Below are 20,068 nucleotides of genomic sequence, written 5' to 3'. Positions count from 1 at the left end.
CTGTATACCCAATCAGGACATGTGTATATGTGTGATAAATTGCTTCCGACTCTTCGCGACCCTATGGACTGCAGCCCGGCAGGCTCCTCTGTCCATGAGATTCTCCAGGCAAGAACACTGGAGTGGGTTGCTGTGCCCTCCTCCAAGGGATCTTCCCAACCTAGGGATTGAACCCACACCTCTTGCTTCTCTTGCATTGGCAGGTGGGTTCTTTACCACTAGTGCCACCTGGGAAGCCCAATCAGGACATACCCACATATGAAGCGTCAGAGCTTTATCCAGAAGCTCTGGGATTGGTGGTGGTCTAATGAAGCCTCCATGCTTTAATTCAACAAACACTGATACAAACACCTGCTGTGTATCGAAGTGTGTGTGCATATGTGTGTATGCACGTCTGTGAAAGAAGAGGAGAGACAGAGGGTGGAGGGAGAGGGAACTTGGGATTGCCATTGTGAACCAATCCTGAGGACAGAAATCAAGTGCAGACCTGTATATATAATGACTCAGTACCCAGGAGTCAGGAGTCTTTTGATATGCTTCTGACCTCCCACCGTATTGCCGTGTGGATGTACTATGTGTGATTGGAGAGGGAGATATGGGGTGAAGGCCATACCTTGCCATAAATTCAACAGGGAATAAGAATTTCTCTGGTGGTCCAGTGGTTAAGACGCCACCTTCCAATGTGGGGGTGGGGGTTCCATTTCTGGTTAAGGAATTAAGATCCCACGTGCCATGCAGTGGGCTTCCCTGGTAGCTCAGCTGGTAAAGAATCCACCTGCAATGCAGGAGACCCCAGTTCAATTCCTGGATCAGGCTACCCACTCCAGTATTCTTGGACTTCCCTGATGGCTCAGACAGTAAAGAATCCACCTGCAACGTGGGAGACATAGGTTTGATCCCTGGGTTGGGAAAATCCCCTGGAGGGCATGGCAACCCACTGCAGTATTCCTGCCTGGAGAATCCCCATGGACAGAGGAGCCTAGCTGACTACAGTCCATGGGGTTGCAAAGAGTTGGACATGACTGAGTGACTAAGCACAGCATAGCATATGCTGTGCAGTGCAGCCAAACAAATAAATAAATAAAAATAAAGAGAACTCTTATAGAAAAAAAAAACAAACCAACTCCTCGGTAGAGTCTATTTTGTGGGGAAAGTGGGACTGAGACAGTAGGTCTAGCTCAAAGCTTCCAAATCTTGGCAATTAACCCAGGCCTGGCCCTCCAGGCTCAAGAGAACCTATGTCTCTCCATCAGGGTCAAGTGTGTTACCTCCATCGCTGCAGGTCCTGGAGTCGGAGGCCAGGCTGTCCGTGGAGCCCGTGGTGAAGCTGACGTGGACGCCCCTGAAGGACGGGCTGAGGCTCTCAGCAGAGCCCTGGCTCACCTTCTCCAAATCAGAGCTGCTCTTGTTCATTTTTAAAAGGTGCCTGGAAAATGTAGAAACAAACGATAAAAGTAATTAATGTTGTCTCTGTTCAAAAAAAACAGCCAATGGAGTATGAACCTACTATGCTCTTGAAGCCTGACCAGTGCTGGCAAGTTCTGAAAAAATGATTTGGGGGAAGACAGAACAGGGGCTCTTCTGAAACCTTATACACATGAATGGCAGGTGATTTCTTGAGTGTGATTAAAGACAAGTGAGTCTATTAAATTTGGCAAAGCCCCCAAACCATGATTTGGGAGGAATTGCCTTCATACTCTGGCCCTCTCTGCCAAAACATGTATGTCAGCTACTATACCACGTGTCATCTCTACAAAGAAAAATTGAACATTATCATACAAGCCAACGTACAGAGATATATAGAGATTGGGGAGGTTTTGCAAGATCACAGGACAAGTGAACTGTGGACCAAAAATAAAAGATTTCTCCTGCGCCTGGTACTCTCTTGATATAGTTTCAAAGGGTCTAGCTTGTTCCATGGAGTTAAAGGAAACATTATTTCAATTTTAACTAGACTTGTAGTGCAATGCTTAGATAGAACCATATTAAACCTTATACCAAAACTATGGAATGAATCTGCCCTTAGGCTTTCTATGAAATCTTTGATTGTGTCTCTAAGATAGAATGACTGACGCATTGGGGACAGGAATATCAAGTTCAAGAAAAGAACCTCGCCTTGGAGAAAACGGTTCCCTTATTAAGTAGAAGGTTTAGCTGATTGATTTCCCTCTTTCCGAGGACTACATGAATATTCACTCTGACCTGACATTTTCCCCACACAGTGGGAAAGACCACAATCAATCCAGCCCTTTCCCTGTTGGTGGTAACCTAGATTTGTCTGGGCTGATATCTCCTGATGACACTCTCTCCCACCATGGTGGATCTATATCTCAATATCTGCTGTAGGAAATACACAAAACAGTATTGATTTGGTATCAGAACTGCCTTATTTAATGCATATGACCTTACAGCCAAGAATGTATTGATTGTTCTTTGTGTTCAGCATCGCCCAGCCCTGTATGGTCCTTACAGGCAGTGGAAACTCTTGTTCATTAACAGAAAAGTTTAGAGAAAGTTTGTTCCCATGAAACATGTTCTCCAGAAATATGTTTCTCTCCCCACCTCCCACCTCTAGGACTGCACTTTTAAGTTTTAAATCTACAACTAAATATGACAGTGATGGCAATGTTACAAGTAATAATATTCTTTATATCCCAAAGTCACTCTAGGGGCCTTGGGGATATCAAATCTTAGAAAGTGCTATGGTAGTAGATTGTCTTTATTTTACCCTCTGGCAAAATATCGTCAGAGAAAGTTTCATAAAATATTTTTATCCATCCTCATCAGATCCAACAACAACGGTTTTGCAGATGAGGCCAAGATATGAAGTTGTGAATAACGACAAGTCCTCATCCAGGGAAAAAAAAAGCTAGGTCTCTCTGGCAATCCAACCACATCAGAGTGGCCCTGCAGTTTCCTGGTCTACAGGCTCAGAAAATTGTCATGGGAGAAATTCCAGCACCACAGCTGCTGAGCTGATGCAGAAAAACACCAGAAGAAATGTATATAAATAGAGAAAACAAAACAAAAAGTAAATGTGGTATGTGTGAGAACATACACATGATTATTTAGTATAAAGTGAAGCATTAAAAGAAAGAAAAATGTTCAGTTGTCAGATGCAAAGGGAACAAAGATATTACATGACTGGTAATGAATGAATGGCCAGCTCAATTTTGTGAGTCAAGGCAGTTTAACGGAATAGACCAGGAAAAAAAAAAAAAAGAAAATGAAAAGAGTAAGTATTTGTGAAACTTTTGTTTCAGGTGTGTGTGTGTGTGTGTATTGGATCACAGTATTAAATATAATTCTTAAAATATATTTTAGAAACTTAGTTTTACAAAGGTTAAAAGTCATCGCTCTAAAATAGGGATAGACAAGCCTTTCCTTAAAGGCCCGATGGTAAACATTTTAGCCTCGTGGGTCATACAGTCTCTGTTGCAAGTATCAGCTCTGCTTTTGTAGCGGGGAAGGAGCCACTGACAATACATAAACAAATGGGCATGTTTTCTAGTAAAACTTCATTCACAACATAGATGGCGGACTTGTGGGCGGTTGATGATGATTCCCGATCTAGAACAGTCTTGTTCAATAGAACCATAATGCAAGTTATGTACATATATATAAAATTTAAAAAAAATTAGTAGCCAAATTAAAGGTAAAATTAATTTTAACAATGTATTTTACTTCACAAAATACATAAAATATTGTCATTTCACTATGTAACAAATATAAAATTAATGAGATATTTTATAGTTTTTTTATTCTAAGTCTTCAAAATCTGGTTTGTATTTTATATTTATAGCACATTGCAATTTAGGCTCCCACATTTTAGCTAGTGGCTACTGCACTGTGGAAGGCAGATTTAGAAAAACTCATACATGGGGAAGACTGTTCACAGTGTTACTAACAGCAGAAACAAAATCATAGCCAGTCCAATGGCCATCAGTAAAGGAATGGATACACTGTGGTATAGTCTTGTATCAGAGTACCATATAGCATTCAAAAAATAAATAAACTTGATTTAAATGTATTAGTATGAAAAGAATTCTTAAAACACTGACTATTATAAGTAGCTTGCAAAAGGCTAAAATGTGACACCATTTATATACAATTTTAAAACACATTATGATTCTATGTATTTTTTACACATTTTACCACATTTACATGGTAAAATGGAAATGACACTCAACTTCAAGACAGTGATGACTCTGGGTAGCAAGGGGAAATTGAAATGGAAATTGTATAGGGAAGGATATTCCACTGTATCTGTAATATTTCCTTTAAAACAAACCCCAGAGAACAAAATGGTAACTATTTGAAAAACCTTGGACACGTGCGTGTGTGAGTTACTCAGTTGTGTCCGACTCTGCAACCCCATGAACTATACAGTCCATGGAATTCTGCAGGCCAAAATACTGGAGTGGGAAGCCTTTCCCTTCTTGCAGGGGATCTTCCCAAGCCAGGGATCGAACTCAGGTCTCCCTCATTGGACGTGGATTCTTTACCAGCTGAGTCACAATGGAAGCCCCTGGACACATGAAAGTGAGTTTAATCATTCTTTGAACTTCACTGCATGCTTGAAAAACTTGGAAATGAACATTCTTAGAAAGAAAGAAATCACTAGGGTCTGACTAAGCCCAGGGATGGCCACTTCTATTGACCTGCTGTTGAGCCTCTGAAGGGCGAGGAACACAGATGACCCAGTGAGATTTCAATCAGTCCTTGTGGGACAGACAGGCTCTATGAGGGTTGATTTCACCACAGAAAAGCCTCATGGATGAAAGTTATTTTTCAGTCCTAACAACTTATCTGAGACTGTGAGGGTTAATTTTTCTACATCTACTTAATATGAGAAGTCACAGTTTTAAAGCCCCACCAAGTGAACGCAGACAAAATCAGACTATTCTAGTGGCTGTAGGATAAATTCTGTGTGTGTGTGTGTGTGTGTGTGTGTGTGTAGGGAAGTGGGAAGCCTCCAAATGTAGACTTTGGTAAATCTTAGTATCCAAGCCACAAGTGCAATTTTCAAGGCTTCTGGGGATTTTACTACTGTTTCTCTACCAAAAAACCCTCAAGAAGTCCAGGTTCCCGACAAGTAACTAAAACCCCACAGGCAGTTGAGATGCTTAGATGCAAATAAGGAGGAAAGGGGTAGCCTTTTTAAAAAATCTTTCATATGAACTGCATCAAATATCATCCACCTTGGAAACCTGTATGATCTGTTGTCTTAGAGAACGGCCACTTCAATTATCGAAGAAACACAACCACACCAGGCTTGAAAATGCAAAGGGGGAAGCTGGCCATCAAAGCAGGGACAGACAATCCATCGTTTTTGTGTCTCCAGTCTGTGTGTGCAATAGATTTCTCAAGAATCCTTGCAAAAGGCTTAAGATTCCAAAGGTAACTTTTCTGGGCCCTAATAGATTGTTCCATCAGATGCAAGGCTGGATGAGAATCCGAGGGCACTCAGCAATATTCAGCCAGACTATACTTATTCTCTTTAAAGGCTCTTTTCCTTCATTAATGATAGTTTGACTTGTCTTTCATAAAACTGGTGCAAACCGTCTATGCGATGAACTCTGATGTCATGTGACTTAAGGAAGTGGCTTCATGAGGCCAAAGCCACATGCTCTAGTCTTTCCTCTCTGGGTGGCGAATAACACTCTTATCAGCTGCAGTGAGAGCACTGCCTGCACAGATGTCATTGCTCTGCGCTGTGATAAATGACTTGTTCTTGCTCAGACTTCCTTCCCTACCTCCCCCCGTGATTAGACATGGTCACAGGAGAGCAGTGTGAGATACGCAGCCAGTGGCACAGCGTCCTTAGAGATCTGAGCCCTGCAGCAGCTGCCCAGTGTTTGCAGAATGGCTTTTCCCCTCATTGTCCTTAGAGAAAGAAGCCTTGCCAGAGTTTTCTCCCTACCGTATTGGTAGAAAGCTGCAAAAAATACTAATAATCCAGCCGGAAGGGCCATCTGCCAGACTTCCTCATTCATAGGAAAAAAAAAAAAAAAAACCAAGTCTAAAAATACTCCCGAGTTTTCAGAATGCCCAAAATTCTGAACAGATACCAGACCCCAGTGGGGGCAGAGACTGTCTCTCAGACACGGCGGCTAGAATCCTCATACGCAGCACAACTGAAAGTGTGACCAAGGCAAACGTTCATTCTCACAGCTCTGAGTCTGGGTTAGTTCACATCGGTTTGGTTGAGAAATTTTTGCCTCTGGAGCGGAAGGTAAGAAAAGTCGCACAGCACCAGTGTGCAGTTTTACCCTAGTTCTCCAGACCCGTGTACACAATTATACCACCCAGTCTTCGGATGAATCAAGTCACTGCTATGTCTAATGTTTTGGGGAAGCCCTTTCAGGTAGCTCAGAAAGCATGAACATGTTCGAAAAACTCGATACCTTGTTTAACTTACCAAGAAGGGAAAACAAACTGGCTTAGGTGCAACTAAATCAAGTCATGCCTTAATCAAAGAATGAGAGCCTCTTACCATCCCAGACTCCAGCCCTCGGTGCTGTGATCACCCGCATGGCCTCCCAGAGCCCAGGGATGGGCTGGGCTGGTGACGGCAGGGTCCCGCGGAGCAGCCCTGAGGATGAAGGGTCAGCTTCAAAGGCGGCCGAGTGTGCCCTGTCAGCCTGCTGTGAATTCACCAGCTCAGAGCTCTCCGTTTCCCCTCAGTTCCTCTCTGACTTTTCTATAAAATGCACTTCCTGTGAAAGCACAGGAAAATAGGGACGGCTCTGCCTCTGTGACCTGAGGCTTTCAATCTCCAATTGTCCTGTTGGGCTGCATCATCAGAAGCCATTCAAACACCCTCTCAAATACACTCAATTTCACCCTATTTCATTCTCTACTATTTGGCCAGATCCTAAAGTCAAAATCATTCAATGATTGGAGCTGAAACACTGGGTTAGCTTCGTGAATACAAGCACCCCATTTTTATTTATCTTATGCCTGTATGACCAGCAGTGCATTCCCCAATCCTGTCCTTTTTGAATACCATTCTCAGATTTTCCAGTAAATAAATACTGACTGCCTGCTCTGTGCCAGGTTTTGTGGATACAACAGCAAAGAGAGGTGGCACCATCCTTGCTTCTACAACCTGGTAGATAAATACTGATCGATCTCCTCTAAAAAAGTATGCAGAGGCCTCGAGCCATGGTCGTCAGAAAACATCTGCAGCCTTGGTCATTCTGACTCAAAATCTCTCCAAAATCTTTCTCTCATAATGATGGTCAACCTTCAAGAACCCTACGCAGAGCTTGTGCAAGTATTCTTGACCTCTGCCGCCATACCGAATCAGCTCTGGTCTCGCATGGTTACAGAAACACACCTCCAGATTGTCTTTGATTTCAAATATCCCCCTCACCCCACCCCCGCACCGTGTATACATTAGAACACATGCCTAGCATTCTGTTTGGAAAAAAAATTATCACCATTTTGGTTAATCAATATCCACTACTTCTGCTCATATATACTCTGCTCTGGTGGGGCAAGTCTCTCATTGTCCCCAAAACACCCTGCATTCCTGTCCCTGCCCCATCTTGGCAGAGAGGGAAACATTCTCTCTCCCTTTCAAACCTTTTCCATACCCAAGACCTAGCAGCAGCAGCATCACTTACCTACAAACCCTTCCCAAGCCATCTCAGTCTCCTCTGACTGGTCTGTGCCCTCTGGAATTCATACCAAACTGAGTCTGATTCACATCACTGAGCATTTGGTTATAATCCTGGTTAGATGATTCTGTTTCATGTGAAACAGGCTTGTTACCACCACAATTATAAACTGTTTTGAGGAGCTGTGTCCTAGTCAGGACATGCTGGAACACAGAGTCATTATTAAATACTTCTTGATTAAGTTTATCTGCCTCTGTTTCAATAACTGGGAGGCATCTAGGAGGATAAATGTTTCCTTTAAGAAAAGAATCACACTTGCCCGGCTACACTTGCCCAGCAAAACTTGCAAAAGGCAGGAACGCTGAGTAAACAACAGCCCTCCAGAAAGCTGGACTCAACAGCTGAGGCTTTTTCATATCTACCATAAAATACCACAGTTCCCAAATATCCTGAATTTATACAATCTAACAGTATTATAGTTGAAAAAATATTTTTTTTTCAAGAGATGGGATGAGAAAGTTAGATAGCTAAGCTGGAAAGGTTTTTATTGTTTTTATCCTTAGTGCTCTTTGATGAAGATGCTATGGGAGTTATTCTGCAAAGTGTCTAAGTGCCAAATGAAGGAACTAATGGATCCAGTCTGCTCTGGCGGCAGGCTTCCCCGCTGACTTATTAGCACATATAAAGATAGGAAATCAGTTTCATTTTGAGTCAGATGACCTTTAGGGTCCCCACTGTGCAGGCTTTTTAATTTGCATTTGCAGTTAATGCACTGGTGACTGCTGGGGCACCTCAAGTTGAAAAAAGCCTTTGGTTTAACCCCAAAACGAAAGCACTTTGCATTCAGTGGAAACCATTTAAAAACAGGAATAAAGCCATGCTTATTTTTAAAGACAGTGGTACGCATATGCATGCACGCTCACCTGCACCTACATACACATCTGTAGGTTACTAGTTAGCTGGTATAAAAAGGGATAAAAACGCTTCAATTGGTCAGTTGGAAATTTGCAGCCATTTGTCCTAACTATACACAGATATACTTTGGCACTGAGAGATACAAATGGCTTTAAAAGATGACCTTTCCTGTCTCAGAAAATCAAAGTCTCTTATTTGTGGCCCCCAGTCTGCATGGCTATGTCCTTTCCCAAAGAATTTCTGGTGCAGAAGAGAGGAAGGCAGCAACTCCCTAGCGTGGGAAGGTTTACACCCAGGCTGAGGACAGGAGACCAGCTATGGAAGCAGGTAAGAGGGTGCAGAAGGACTCGGCGGCTGCACCCCATCACCTGGTCCACTACACCTGCATCTCCAATCTCATCACCTAAGAACAATGAGTGTCCAACTCCTGGCCTGTTAAGGAAGAAACGCTACATGTTCAAGAGCTTGATCATCTGTTCACACAGGGGCAGATGGGAAGAGGTGAAAAGAAGGCCATGAATGACCAGTGGAAAGTAAAGACTGAACAACTACAATTCACAGACGGGGCCCTCCCACCAGCTGCCCTGCCCACAGGTCAGCATAGTGTGGAAGAAATCTCCGGAACCTTTGGGAACAACAGCAATAAAAACATTTGAAAAGCTGCCCAGATGAGTTTCACTCTTAAGAGCATGGGTCCTGGGGCATCCCATGCACAAAATGGAGATAATACTACTACTTACCTCATTGGGGGCAGGAGGGGGGTAGTGGTTAGGAGGAGTTGATGACTTAATATTTAATAAGTGCTAAAAACAGCACCAGGTACAAAGAAAGTACTAGTTATACAGAAAGATGGGAGGATGGATGGATGGATGGGGACAGACAGACAGAAGACTTCAGCAGCCTCCAGCAAATCCAGTATCTTGCTACCTGGATAGAAAATACCTACATATTTTCTAATAGATAGGCTAGAGATTTCACTTTCATATTTTAAAGAGACCCAAAGATGAAACAAACATCTCCCATCTGACTCCTGCACTAGGTAACCCAGTGCTTCTCTAGGAAAGCACACAACCATGCCGACTGGTACCACAATGAACTAACTTCCTGACAGCTAGCTCTTGTGGCTCCTGGGCCATCGTTTCACGGGACCTCCCATTCTCCAAAGCAGCTATTCTAACCTTTCATCCCATTATTTGGTGTTCGTAGCCACTATCTTCACCTCTCAAGTAAGTCTGGGTTTGCTCCAACTCCCAGCTCCTACAAACAATATTGTACTGATCTTCACTGAGTTTTACTTGAAGGCATCACTCAGGAATGGAGAGGGCCCAGCGTATTCTTATATTTTATTTTCCTGGGTAATTCATTATAGCTTCCCTTACACCTAGACCTCAACAATTAGTGATTAAATGACTATCACAAGCAGGAGGAAGGGCAGATCAACACTGAAGGAGGCAAAGGAAAAGGATTGAGGGGCTGGATTTAGGATTTACTATTTACTGTGCAGACAATTCCCTGTGTCAAGCTCTGGAGAAGACACAAATATCAAGGAGGTATTTTGAAAGATCTAAAGGGAAGTCACCAAGTAAATATAACAGATCAGCAAATATTCCTGTCTGGGTTTTCTTCTACTTTCTCCTAGGGAGACATGTTCTATCCTCATGTTGAATATTTTCATGAAAAAAGATGACCTCACTTACCACCAGTCAAAAAGACTTGGAAAAATTATATGTAAGTAATTATGAAAACAATAGTTTTCAATTTCTAAAATATAAATTTATATCATAATATTTAATATTAATTTATATAAATATTAATATTATATATATAATATTCAGATCAGATCAGTCGCTCAGTCATGTCTGACTCTTTGCGACCCCATGAATCACAGCACGCCAGGCCTCCCTGTCCATCACCAACTCCTGGAGTTCACTCAAACTCAAGTCCATCGAGTCAGTGATGCCATCCAACCATCTCATCCTCTGTCATCCCCTTCTCCTCCTGCCCCCAATCCCTCCCAGCATCAGAGTCTTTTCCAATGAGTCAACTCTTCGCATGAGGTGGCCAAAGTACTGGAGTTTCAGCTTCAGCATCTCTCCTTCCAAAGAAATCCCAGGGCTGCTCTCCTTCAGAATGGACTGGTTGGATCTCCTTGCAGTACAAGGGACTCTCAAGAGTCTTCTCCAACACCACAGTTCAAAAGCATCAATTTTTCAGCGCTCAGCCTTCTTCACAGTTCAACTCTCACATCCATACATGACCACAGGAAAAACCATAGCCTTGACTAGACGAACATATTTAATATTTCCAATTTCAAACTCCTCCAAAAGATTTTGACATATACCTCCTGCCTCAACTCCCTTACCCCAACCATCTGGGGCACAGAAAGTCAATGCTAAAAGTTAAAAGAGGGTGAGGCTAACATTTCTTGTTTAACATGATTTAAGGAATGAAAACATAAATTCAAGGTCTTTAAAGAGAAATAATACATTATATATTGGATACTAGAATTAATGGTAACTGTTGTTTACTAAAATACAAACTTCCAAAAATTCATGGAATAGTCATAATCACTCATTATAATTCACGAAATATTCATAGTCACTCATTAAAAGTCAGAAAATATTCATAATCACTCATTAAGAGGAAATAAAACATTTGGTACAAAATGGAAGTTGTAATCAGAAGACCCTCTTCTGCAAACACTTCGCTTAGGGCTACAATGGGCTAGACAGACCACAGATCCTCTCCCAGGTGTGGAACTTTCAAATTAGTACAGTGAAGTGTTAAGTTGCTCAGTCATGTCCGACTCTTTGTGACCCCATGGATTGTAGCCCACCAGGCCCCTCTGTCCATGGGATTTCCCAGGCAAGAATATTAGAGCAGGTTGCCATTTCCTTCTCCAGGGGATCTTCCCCAACCCAGGTATCAAACCTGGGTCTCCTGCATTGTAGGCAGATTCTTTACCATCTGATAGGAAACAGTTACTGATCCCCAATGATTTTGCAATCACTGATGGTGAATTCTAGATTTTTAAGCTGCACTGGCGAACAGCTGGCACCTGTGGCTGTATACTGCTCTCCCTCCCATAACCTGCAGACAGTATTGCTCTCTCAGCTTTCCATGTGAAACTCCAGAATGCTACTCCAACTGATTGTAGCTGGTGTGGAGGATGCAACCTAATTTCCCTGGTGTTGCAAGAACATGCAGTCACAAAACCCTCCTTTTGATCACACATTCATAAGGATTATTTTAAGTGACCTCCCCACTATGACTGATTTTAAAATTCCAAAGATTCTTCTTCCCTTTCTTCCTAATCTTCAAAGTCTTATTACTACTTAATGCGTCAATTTATCTCAACTATTCTTGTCTTTATCCAGGGTATGTGAATTTTCATTCATTTTGACTGTCTACGGAGCTCCTGGAATCAGGAGCCATTGTGAAGGGACATACAGTGGAAACACTGCCAATCATTTGCCTAAAAGACAAGTTTTAAACTTTGGGAAAATTTTTTATAGCACATGTATAAATGGGCATGAAATGGCTAAAACCAAACTGCCAGGAAGTCACAGGGATCATCTGGTAGAGATAGATACTAAAATTAACTGGAGAGTAAAGTATCTGAGTAAGAAGGGAAGGGTTTTTTGTTTTTTTTTAAAGCAGTCTTTAATCTGCTTTAAAGAAGTTCCCCTTTTCCCCCAGCGAAGAACACTTGTTTACATAAGTCTGCCTGTTAGAAAAGTACAGAGAATAAATGTCCAGAGAACCAGACAAAAGCTGATGGAAGCAGAGAGCTGTATGGGGACAGAACAAATACCCTTAATGCCCACATTTTTAGGGATCTGCCCAAAAGCCAGTAGAAAGAAACAAGTGAGCGATTTTAGCACAGAGGCTGAAGACACTGCTCTTAAAGGGAAAAGTATTAGTTGGAGAAATGGTTGCTAATGATTCTTTGAAGTTGGTCTATCTACCCTGGTAAAGGGAAATGCAAGTCTTCTTGTGGGCACATCGATGATAATCAAACAGCAACTTTCCTGCACTACAAATAGAGATAATGTCTCAGCAATTGGTGAGTTCCACACCTCAAAGGTAGGCTGGCTATTCTAGGAACAAAGTGCTTTTGATTACGTGATGGAAGAGGGGGCTTGATCATGCGGCCCATGCCTGTATCTCCCAACCCATTTCAGAAATCATGGAAAATCTATTCTCAGAAAAATGAAACCACACCCTAGAATTCCTTGCAATTTATGGGTGGGGAAAAAAGTCCTTAGGTGATTACTGCCTGAAAAGAACATTCTTGTGGCAAGAGAGGGCTGGGCTCCAAACACCTGCTTGGCTTTAAAAAAAAAAAAAAAAAAAGGCAATGTACAATCGTTGGAGAGTAATTAATCCATGAAAGGCTGCATTGTGCTCTCATAGTGTTTGCCCACCTTGAAGCATTAATAGCATTAATAATTATTAACTTCAGTTTCTTTAACTCAAGCCACAGAATTATAATGGGGTGTCCAGTGGAAAATAAGGCCAAGATTTGTAGTTCCTTCTGGCCTTTATCCCCCTCTAATTCAATAATCTTTTATTGAATACCTACTGTCTTAAGGCATCCTATGGAAAAGTCAAAAAAAGTATATAAAATGTTTCCTGTACTCTCAAGAGTTTACAAGCTCTTAGAAAGATATGACTTATGAATGGAGTTTAATTCAAAACACTGTGTTAACTGCCAAAAGAGAGGGAAGAACAGAGCACAGGGGCAATCTGAAACTTGGGTATCAGAAAGACACCTTGATATAAGTATTTAATGATGCTACTTGCTCCTTTCTCAGTATTTCTTCATGTGTAAAACATAGAATTAGGTGCTTCTGGCCAAAATGAAATAAATAGGGTATGGCCTCTGCCTACTACTGTCAACTGAATAAAAGTTTCTTGAGCATCTACATATGCCAGGCATTAAACAGGATATTCTGAAATTATAGATGGCTAAGCATGTCTTTTACCTTCAAGGAACATCTTTTTTTTTTTTTTTAAATAGATGGGTATCTACATGCCTGTACTAAGTGTGATTTGTATTAGGTCAAAAGACCTTAAAGGAAAGATTGTTATTTCACTACTCCTGAACACCAAGCTGAGCTTACCTTGGCTTTACTGGGCAGAACAAGAAATTCAGTGAGAATCCAGATGCTGTGATAACCAGTCTCAACAAAAGCAATCAAAGCAGGAGTGAACTTTTGGCTGTCCTTTTGCACATCGGCTGATTTAATTCCTACCAAGTCAACCCTCAGGGGCCTTAAAGGGTGGGACTCCAGTAACTGGCTTTTTTTAGCACCTTGCACAGAAAGTAGGCAATTAGTAGATATCTGATGAAAAGAATGTCTAATCCCTAAGCCTTCACCACGGATGCCTTCTCAAAAATGGAGAGAATGCTATAAATATTTTATATATGCTACTGTTCCACTTAGTGATTTAAAAAAAAAATTACAGACTAAGATAGGAATCAATGCTAGTTCTCCCTGCTTCAGTATCACTAGATGTCCCACGTCAGATTCTATCCACAAACTCATGGGAAGAGGCCAACTATACATTTCCTGGCACAAAGCAGGATATAGAACTGTGCTGTTGATATGTGTGCTTTGTTTGCCAAACTGTGTGTGTGTATGTGGCGGGGGGTGGGGGGGGCCGTGGTTTCTCCCCTGAAGTATGCCTGGTATTCAGTCTTTACCAAACCAACTCGATCACCAGCAGACTTATTTCAGTTTTGTCAAAAAGGTAAACATAGAGAAGATTCCTGAAGCGTGTATAATGCTTTCTGATACAAACTGTGATTTTCAAAACGCCACTGAGAAAAGCATGTTTTACATGAACATTGTGGGATTTCCTGGTCAACTGTTGCCATCCCGTCACAATCCACTACAGTAAGAGGTGCCTCAAGAATAAGGCATTTGAAAGTTTTGTTGTTTTTTTTTTTGATGTGGCCCATTTTTAAAGTCTTTATTGAATTTGTTACAGTATTGCTTCTGTTTAATGTTTTGGCTTTTTGGCCACAAGGCATATGGGATCTTAGCGCCCTGACCAGGGATCGAACCTGCACCCCCTGCTTTGGAAGGGGAAATCTTAACCACTGGACTGCCAGGGAAGCCCCTAGAGATTTAATCAGATTGGATATAGGATCTAGAGACAGTGACCCATTTCACTCATCCAATTCCAATCCTCAAAGTCATGCTAAGAGAGCGTGTGATTGAGAGATTATACAATAAGTTCTTTTGGTTCCTCTGGGGAGCAATGTGGCCACTTTCGTGTGCAGAAAAGACCTCCATCTCTGACACCATCACCACCTGTCTGCTGAGAAGCCAAGTGAGAAGGATAAGAATTAAGAAAGAACAAAAGCGTAGGACAGACTCAACCTCTACTCCCCAGAATCCTTGCAGAGGAGGAGAACTTAGTGTAAGTATTGGGTTAAAATTATAAGCATGAGTGATAACTTTAAAACAAAGTCATCCCTCACTTTCTTGAGAAAATGTTTCTTTCTTTTTGATTAGTCTCATCTGGGGCCAGATCATCTGGAAACTAAAACCATATAAACCTGTCTTAGTTCTCATTCACCCGTTGTCTTCTAATTCCACCTCTGAGTTCAGGTCTACCAGCCTAATTCCTATTTTGGGGTTTCTTTGTGAAATGCCTGTTTGGCACTAATCAGATGATTTTCCCTTAACTGACCTTGTCACTGAAAAGCCATAAGTCATTTAAAACCAGGTTTGCATCTGTGAGGAAATAAAAGGCAGAAATAAATTTGATTTTATTACTCCCCCAGGCATTGGCTGCTCTCATTGAACTGCCTTGTCTCGAACGTGACATTTAAACTAAGAAGTGCACACCTCTTTCCTGTGGGTTTTTGTTTTCTAACCAGCAGTATTTGTTGCTCCTTACCTTCTAAGCCTGCACTAAATTGGAGCAGGGGTGATCTAGAGACTCAGTGGGATTGGTCAGGTTGAGGAGGTGTGAGCTTACACAGGTAGAAGGCTGCCTTGGCAGCAGCAGGTAAAGGACCCAGACCTCCACACCTGCCTGGGAGGAAGGCTGAACATGTACTTGAACACCTCTACATGGCTTTCAGGCATTAAATGAGTATTGAGAATCTTCATCCTACATGGTATTACAGCAAGAGTTTTCTCAGGAACCCTGATGGGAGTTTACAGAGGACAGTATCTCAGAAAACAGAAAAGCTACTGCCAAACATTCAAAACGAGACCACAGGAAAGCCAGGTCACTCTCAACATCTATTTTTTTCCCCCTCCAAGTTGGTCAGTTTTGTAAAATGGGACCATAGGAAAGCCAGCATATGATTTCTTTGTTCTATAGTGGCCCGAGAAAGCACTTACTTACCTGCTTAAGTGCCTGTTAGTAAAAAGTAACACTACCCTGTATGGAACAGCCCCTCTCTCTGGAGTCCTGAGTGGACCTCATACCCATCATGACAGTTGTTATCTTTGTTCATAGGTGAGGTTGAGCCGCAGAAATAAAACCCATTGAACAGATGACCCATGTGAAGAAGTTAACCTTGGATGTTGCTCAAAGACCTTCCAACATTTTACCATCTTGGAAAACTGACATGAGCCTGTCACAGCCACCAGTGGTGCTGGACCAACCATGGGCTATACTCTGGTCAATACTCTGATTTGCCATCACCCAGACTGACTAGGTTTGAAGGCTGTGGGTTCCTGGCACCCACCTCAGTAAGTACAGTACCAAGTTCCAGAATCAAAAGTCAGTTTATGGTATGTCAGTTTATGGTATGGATGTGAGAGCTGGACTACAAAGAAAGCTGAGCGATGAAGAATTGATGCTTTTGAACTGTGGTGTTGGAGAAGACTCTTGAGAGTCCCTTGGACTGCAAGGAGATCCAACCAGTCCATTCTAAAGGAAATCAGTCCTGAATATTCATTGGAAGGACTGATGCTGAACCTGAAATTCCAATACTTTTGGCCACCTGATGCGAACAGCTGACTCATTTGAAAAGACCCTGATGCTGGGAAAGATTGAACGCAGGAGGAGAAGGGGACGACGGAGGATGAAATGGTTGGATGGCATCACCGACTCAATGGGCATGAGTTTGAGTGAACTCCGGTAGTTGGTGACAGACAGGGAGGCCTGGCATGCTACAGTCCATGGGGTCGCAAAGAGTTGGATACAACTGAGTGACTGAACTGAACTTATGGTCCTGGGCCTGCCCTCTTATATCCTCATGGGAGATGTGCGATGATTCAAAAGAGAATCCTGGTAATGCTTGAAAAATCTTCCCCAAATGAATATATATATATACACTAGTTCAATTTATTTTAAATAGTACCAGATGCTCTTTCCTTTTTTTCTGTGTTCTCTTAAGTTAGTTAATTTTATTTCCTAGATTTTTCTCCCCAAAGTCCTGAAAATAAAAACTTTTCTTTTTTTTTAAGTGCTGGCACCTAGAACCTCTGAGATTCCCACCTGGTGTGAATTGTATATAATCCAATGGTTTTGCTTTTTAACAAACTGGCCTTCAAAACTCTGATCTCACCCTAGATGCTAACGAAAGATTCTACTTGAGTCACATTGCTATGTTGACTGGTGTTATTCCAAACCCTGTGATTCTTACCCAAGAAAGTTTTAGTTCCTTCTCCAAGGCTCAGGTGGTGTTCCTCGGATCAGGCCAGTCCCACTTCTATAACGTGGGGGTACCCCTGCTACTGTTGACAACTCGGGGTGGCTTTTATCTACAGAATTAATCTCTGCATTAGATTCTGTTCATCCATTTGAGCCTTTCAACAACAGGGTGTTACAAATGTATTGTTATTATTAGCCCATTTTGGAGAGGAACTTGAAGTTGCTCTGTCACAGTGAGTAGCTTGCTCGAGATCACTTAACATGTAGGTGAGACAGACGCAACATGAACTCAGTTTTCTGGCTCCAAAGCCCGTGCTTCCCACTAAGCCCTCCAGGCCTGAGGCAGACAGACATGATGCCCATGTTTTATCTGAATGCCCTGCCCACTCCTCCTCCTGATGTGTCTAAGGTGTTTGGAAGCACATAATATGGAGGCAGCCTGCCAAGTATGCCGTGTCACCCTGGCACAGGTTACTCAGCTCTCTCTCTGTTTTGTCATCTGTAATTGGGGATGGTAATTCCTACTTCCTAGATCTGCTCTGAGCATCAAATGAGTTAATATGTCTAAGTCCCTTAGCTCCATGCCTGGCCCATAGTAAGTGCCGTATAAAGTGGGAGCTCTTCTGAGCTGAGGAACCCCCCATTCAGTCAGTGAGCAAAAACCGTAGCCAGAGTCTGTGCTCCTCCAAAGAGCTAGAGGATGGCTATCTACTACGCATGGCAGGAGGCCAACTCAACACCAGAACAAAGCAGTGGTCCCAGAAAAAGCCCACGTTAGGACGCATCGCAGCCTGAGACGCCTTGATGTTCAAAGTCAAGTGTCACAGCTGCTTCCCTCTGTGGTCAATCCCCTGCTTCTGACATCAACCTGGAGGCACATGAGCTGAAACAGAACCACTGGAGATGACACGACTAAACAAAATGTTTGGAAGGGCTGTCATCTTTTGAAAAACAGCAGGCTGTTCCTTTCCCTGAGAGGAATCGGTTTTGCTCTAATTGAGGGCCATCCCCCACCTTCCCCCTCCCCACCTCAGAATCTAAATTCCATGCACAACTCAATACTTCAAAAAAAGAAAAAGGATTTATTTTTCTCAGGCCTTTGAGAGGAACTTTTAACTGGCAGGAGAAAACAGTGAGAAAGCTGTGAGTTTCAGCGTGCTACCGTGAAACTATATATATATATGTGTGTGTGTTTTTTTTTCTTTAAAAACCCACATCTGAGAGTTCGAAAACATGTGCAGTGCCTCCTACAACCTGCTTTTGCCCCCAAAGTCTAATCACCATCATGGTTACAATTTATGGAGCACACTGGCATTGCTCCTTTGCCTGCCCATCTCTTTGCCTCACAAGATTCTGCAGCATAGCCTCCTGGAGCCTTCTTCTGCATGTTTAAATAAATCAGGAACTTCAGGATTTGGGTGGGGGGAAGCCTGCTGAAGACACTTCAGAGAAATGGAGAAAACAAGGACACCCAATGATAAGAGGATGGGTACCAGCCAAGAGTGACAGCCTCTCAGTGCTTCTCAGAAAGACACCTTCCCAACAGCCAATCCCAAGCAGGGCACTGCTCCTAGGTTTGTGTGCTGAGCGCGGAGGAGAAATTCACACCAAGGCACACGTGCCTACAGGCCCCAAACCTTGGCCTGATGTCTTGGTGCAGGCAGCAAAGACCTTGGTTTCTGGAAGACGCCGTCTTGCCGGACGAACACCCACTCCAGGCCCACCCCGACACCAAGCTGCATGCACACACAGTCGTACTTACCGTGACTTTGGAGGTGGCGGAGGAGGAGAGAACGTCTCAATCCCGCTTCTGTCCTTGGGGAACTCAAAGGCAAATGAGGCCGACTTGCTCATCCCAGTCCCAGCTTTGCTGTTCTGCCCAGAGGAGCCATCTGTGGGGCGAAGATGGTGCCAGGCGGAGGAGCTGGCCGGGTCCAAGGGGCCATTTTCCACCTCTCTCCCCCAACTTTGACTCAGCAAGTCCTGCTCCACCTCATCCTCCTCCTCAATCCGGCACTGGCGACTCCAGGCACCGGCCTGGGGCCGGGGCCGCCTCTGCTCCAAGGCTGACGTACTGGCGGCAGGCGGGGGGCCCCTGGCAGAGTCACTGGAGGGGATGCCATTGGCCCGGCAGGAAGAAGCGGGGTCAGCGGGGCCCTTGGATGGAGGCTGGGGCCCAGGGGTGCCTGAGTTCCCTTCACTGAGGTCGGACAGTGGGTAGGCGGAGGGGGATACCGGGGACCCTCCAGGGCTGCTCCTGGACATCTTGGGGGGGATGGCAGGTCTCCCCTTGGCCGTGGTCTCGCTGGCACTGCGATGCCGGCTCTCCCTGGAGCCGAGCCCCTGCCCAGCTGAAGGCTCCTCTCCGCCTGCCTCAGGAGCCTGCTGGCTCGGGGGCCCGCGTGGCCACTGCACCCCCACAGAGGAGTCTGGGCTGCTCAGGTAGATTGTCCGGTGGTCCTCTTCTGGGTGGGCGGCCATGACTGTGATGGTGGCCGCCATCTGGGGGGCCGCATCCGGGCCTTCCCTGACCTGGCCCCAGCCAGATGCGGCTTTCTGAGCCCAGGTGTTAACTGTCCGCACCTGGGCCTGGCCCGGAGTGCCTGCCCCCTGTTCTGCCTTGGCCTGTGGCCTGGAAGGCACTGGAACGGCCTTCTTCCTCTTGGTACTCTCAGCATAGATGGGTTCAGACTGAGCAGCCTCCCTGGAGTGGGCGGGGGGCTGGGTCTCCCCAGTCTGCCCAAGGCGCCTGCTGGAGGCCACGCCGTGGCAGCCGGAGTCCTGCTGCTTCCCCAGCCCAGGCTCCTTCCTGAGGGAGCAGTAATCGCTCTCAGGATGGGGGGCCAGGGGACTGCTGGCGCGGCTGTTGGCGCTCCCACAGGAGAGGCCATCCGAAGGGC

General features: G+C 44.0%; 1 protein-coding gene across 1 annotated transcript in view; it reads right to left on the bottom strand.

Moving 5' to 3' along the window:
• LOC104987802 (tyrosine-protein kinase SgK223) overlaps positions 1–20,068 on the bottom strand; it is a 46,902-nt gene that overhangs the window by 19,040 nt on the left and 7,794 nt on the right. Inside the window, exons 4-5 of the mRNA XM_010838862.1 lie at positions 18,931–20,065; positions 1,269–1,426 (exon numbers count right to left, since the gene is read on the bottom strand). Coding sequence (XP_010837164.1) covers positions 1,269–1,426; positions 18,931–20,065 — 1,293 coding nt within the window. The remainder of the gene's footprint in view (positions 1–1,268; positions 1,427–18,930; positions 20,066–20,068) is intronic.

The sequence above is a fragment of the Bison bison genome, unplaced genomic scaffold, assembly GCF_000754665.1.
Source record: "Bison bison bison isolate TAMUID 2011002044 unplaced genomic scaffold, Bison_UMD1.0 scf7180017864105, whole genome shotgun sequence".
NCBI classification, from domain to species: domain Eukaryota; kingdom Metazoa; phylum Chordata; class Mammalia; order Artiodactyla; family Bovidae; genus Bison; species Bison bison.
This window is presented reverse-complemented; position numbering and strand designations above follow the sequence as displayed.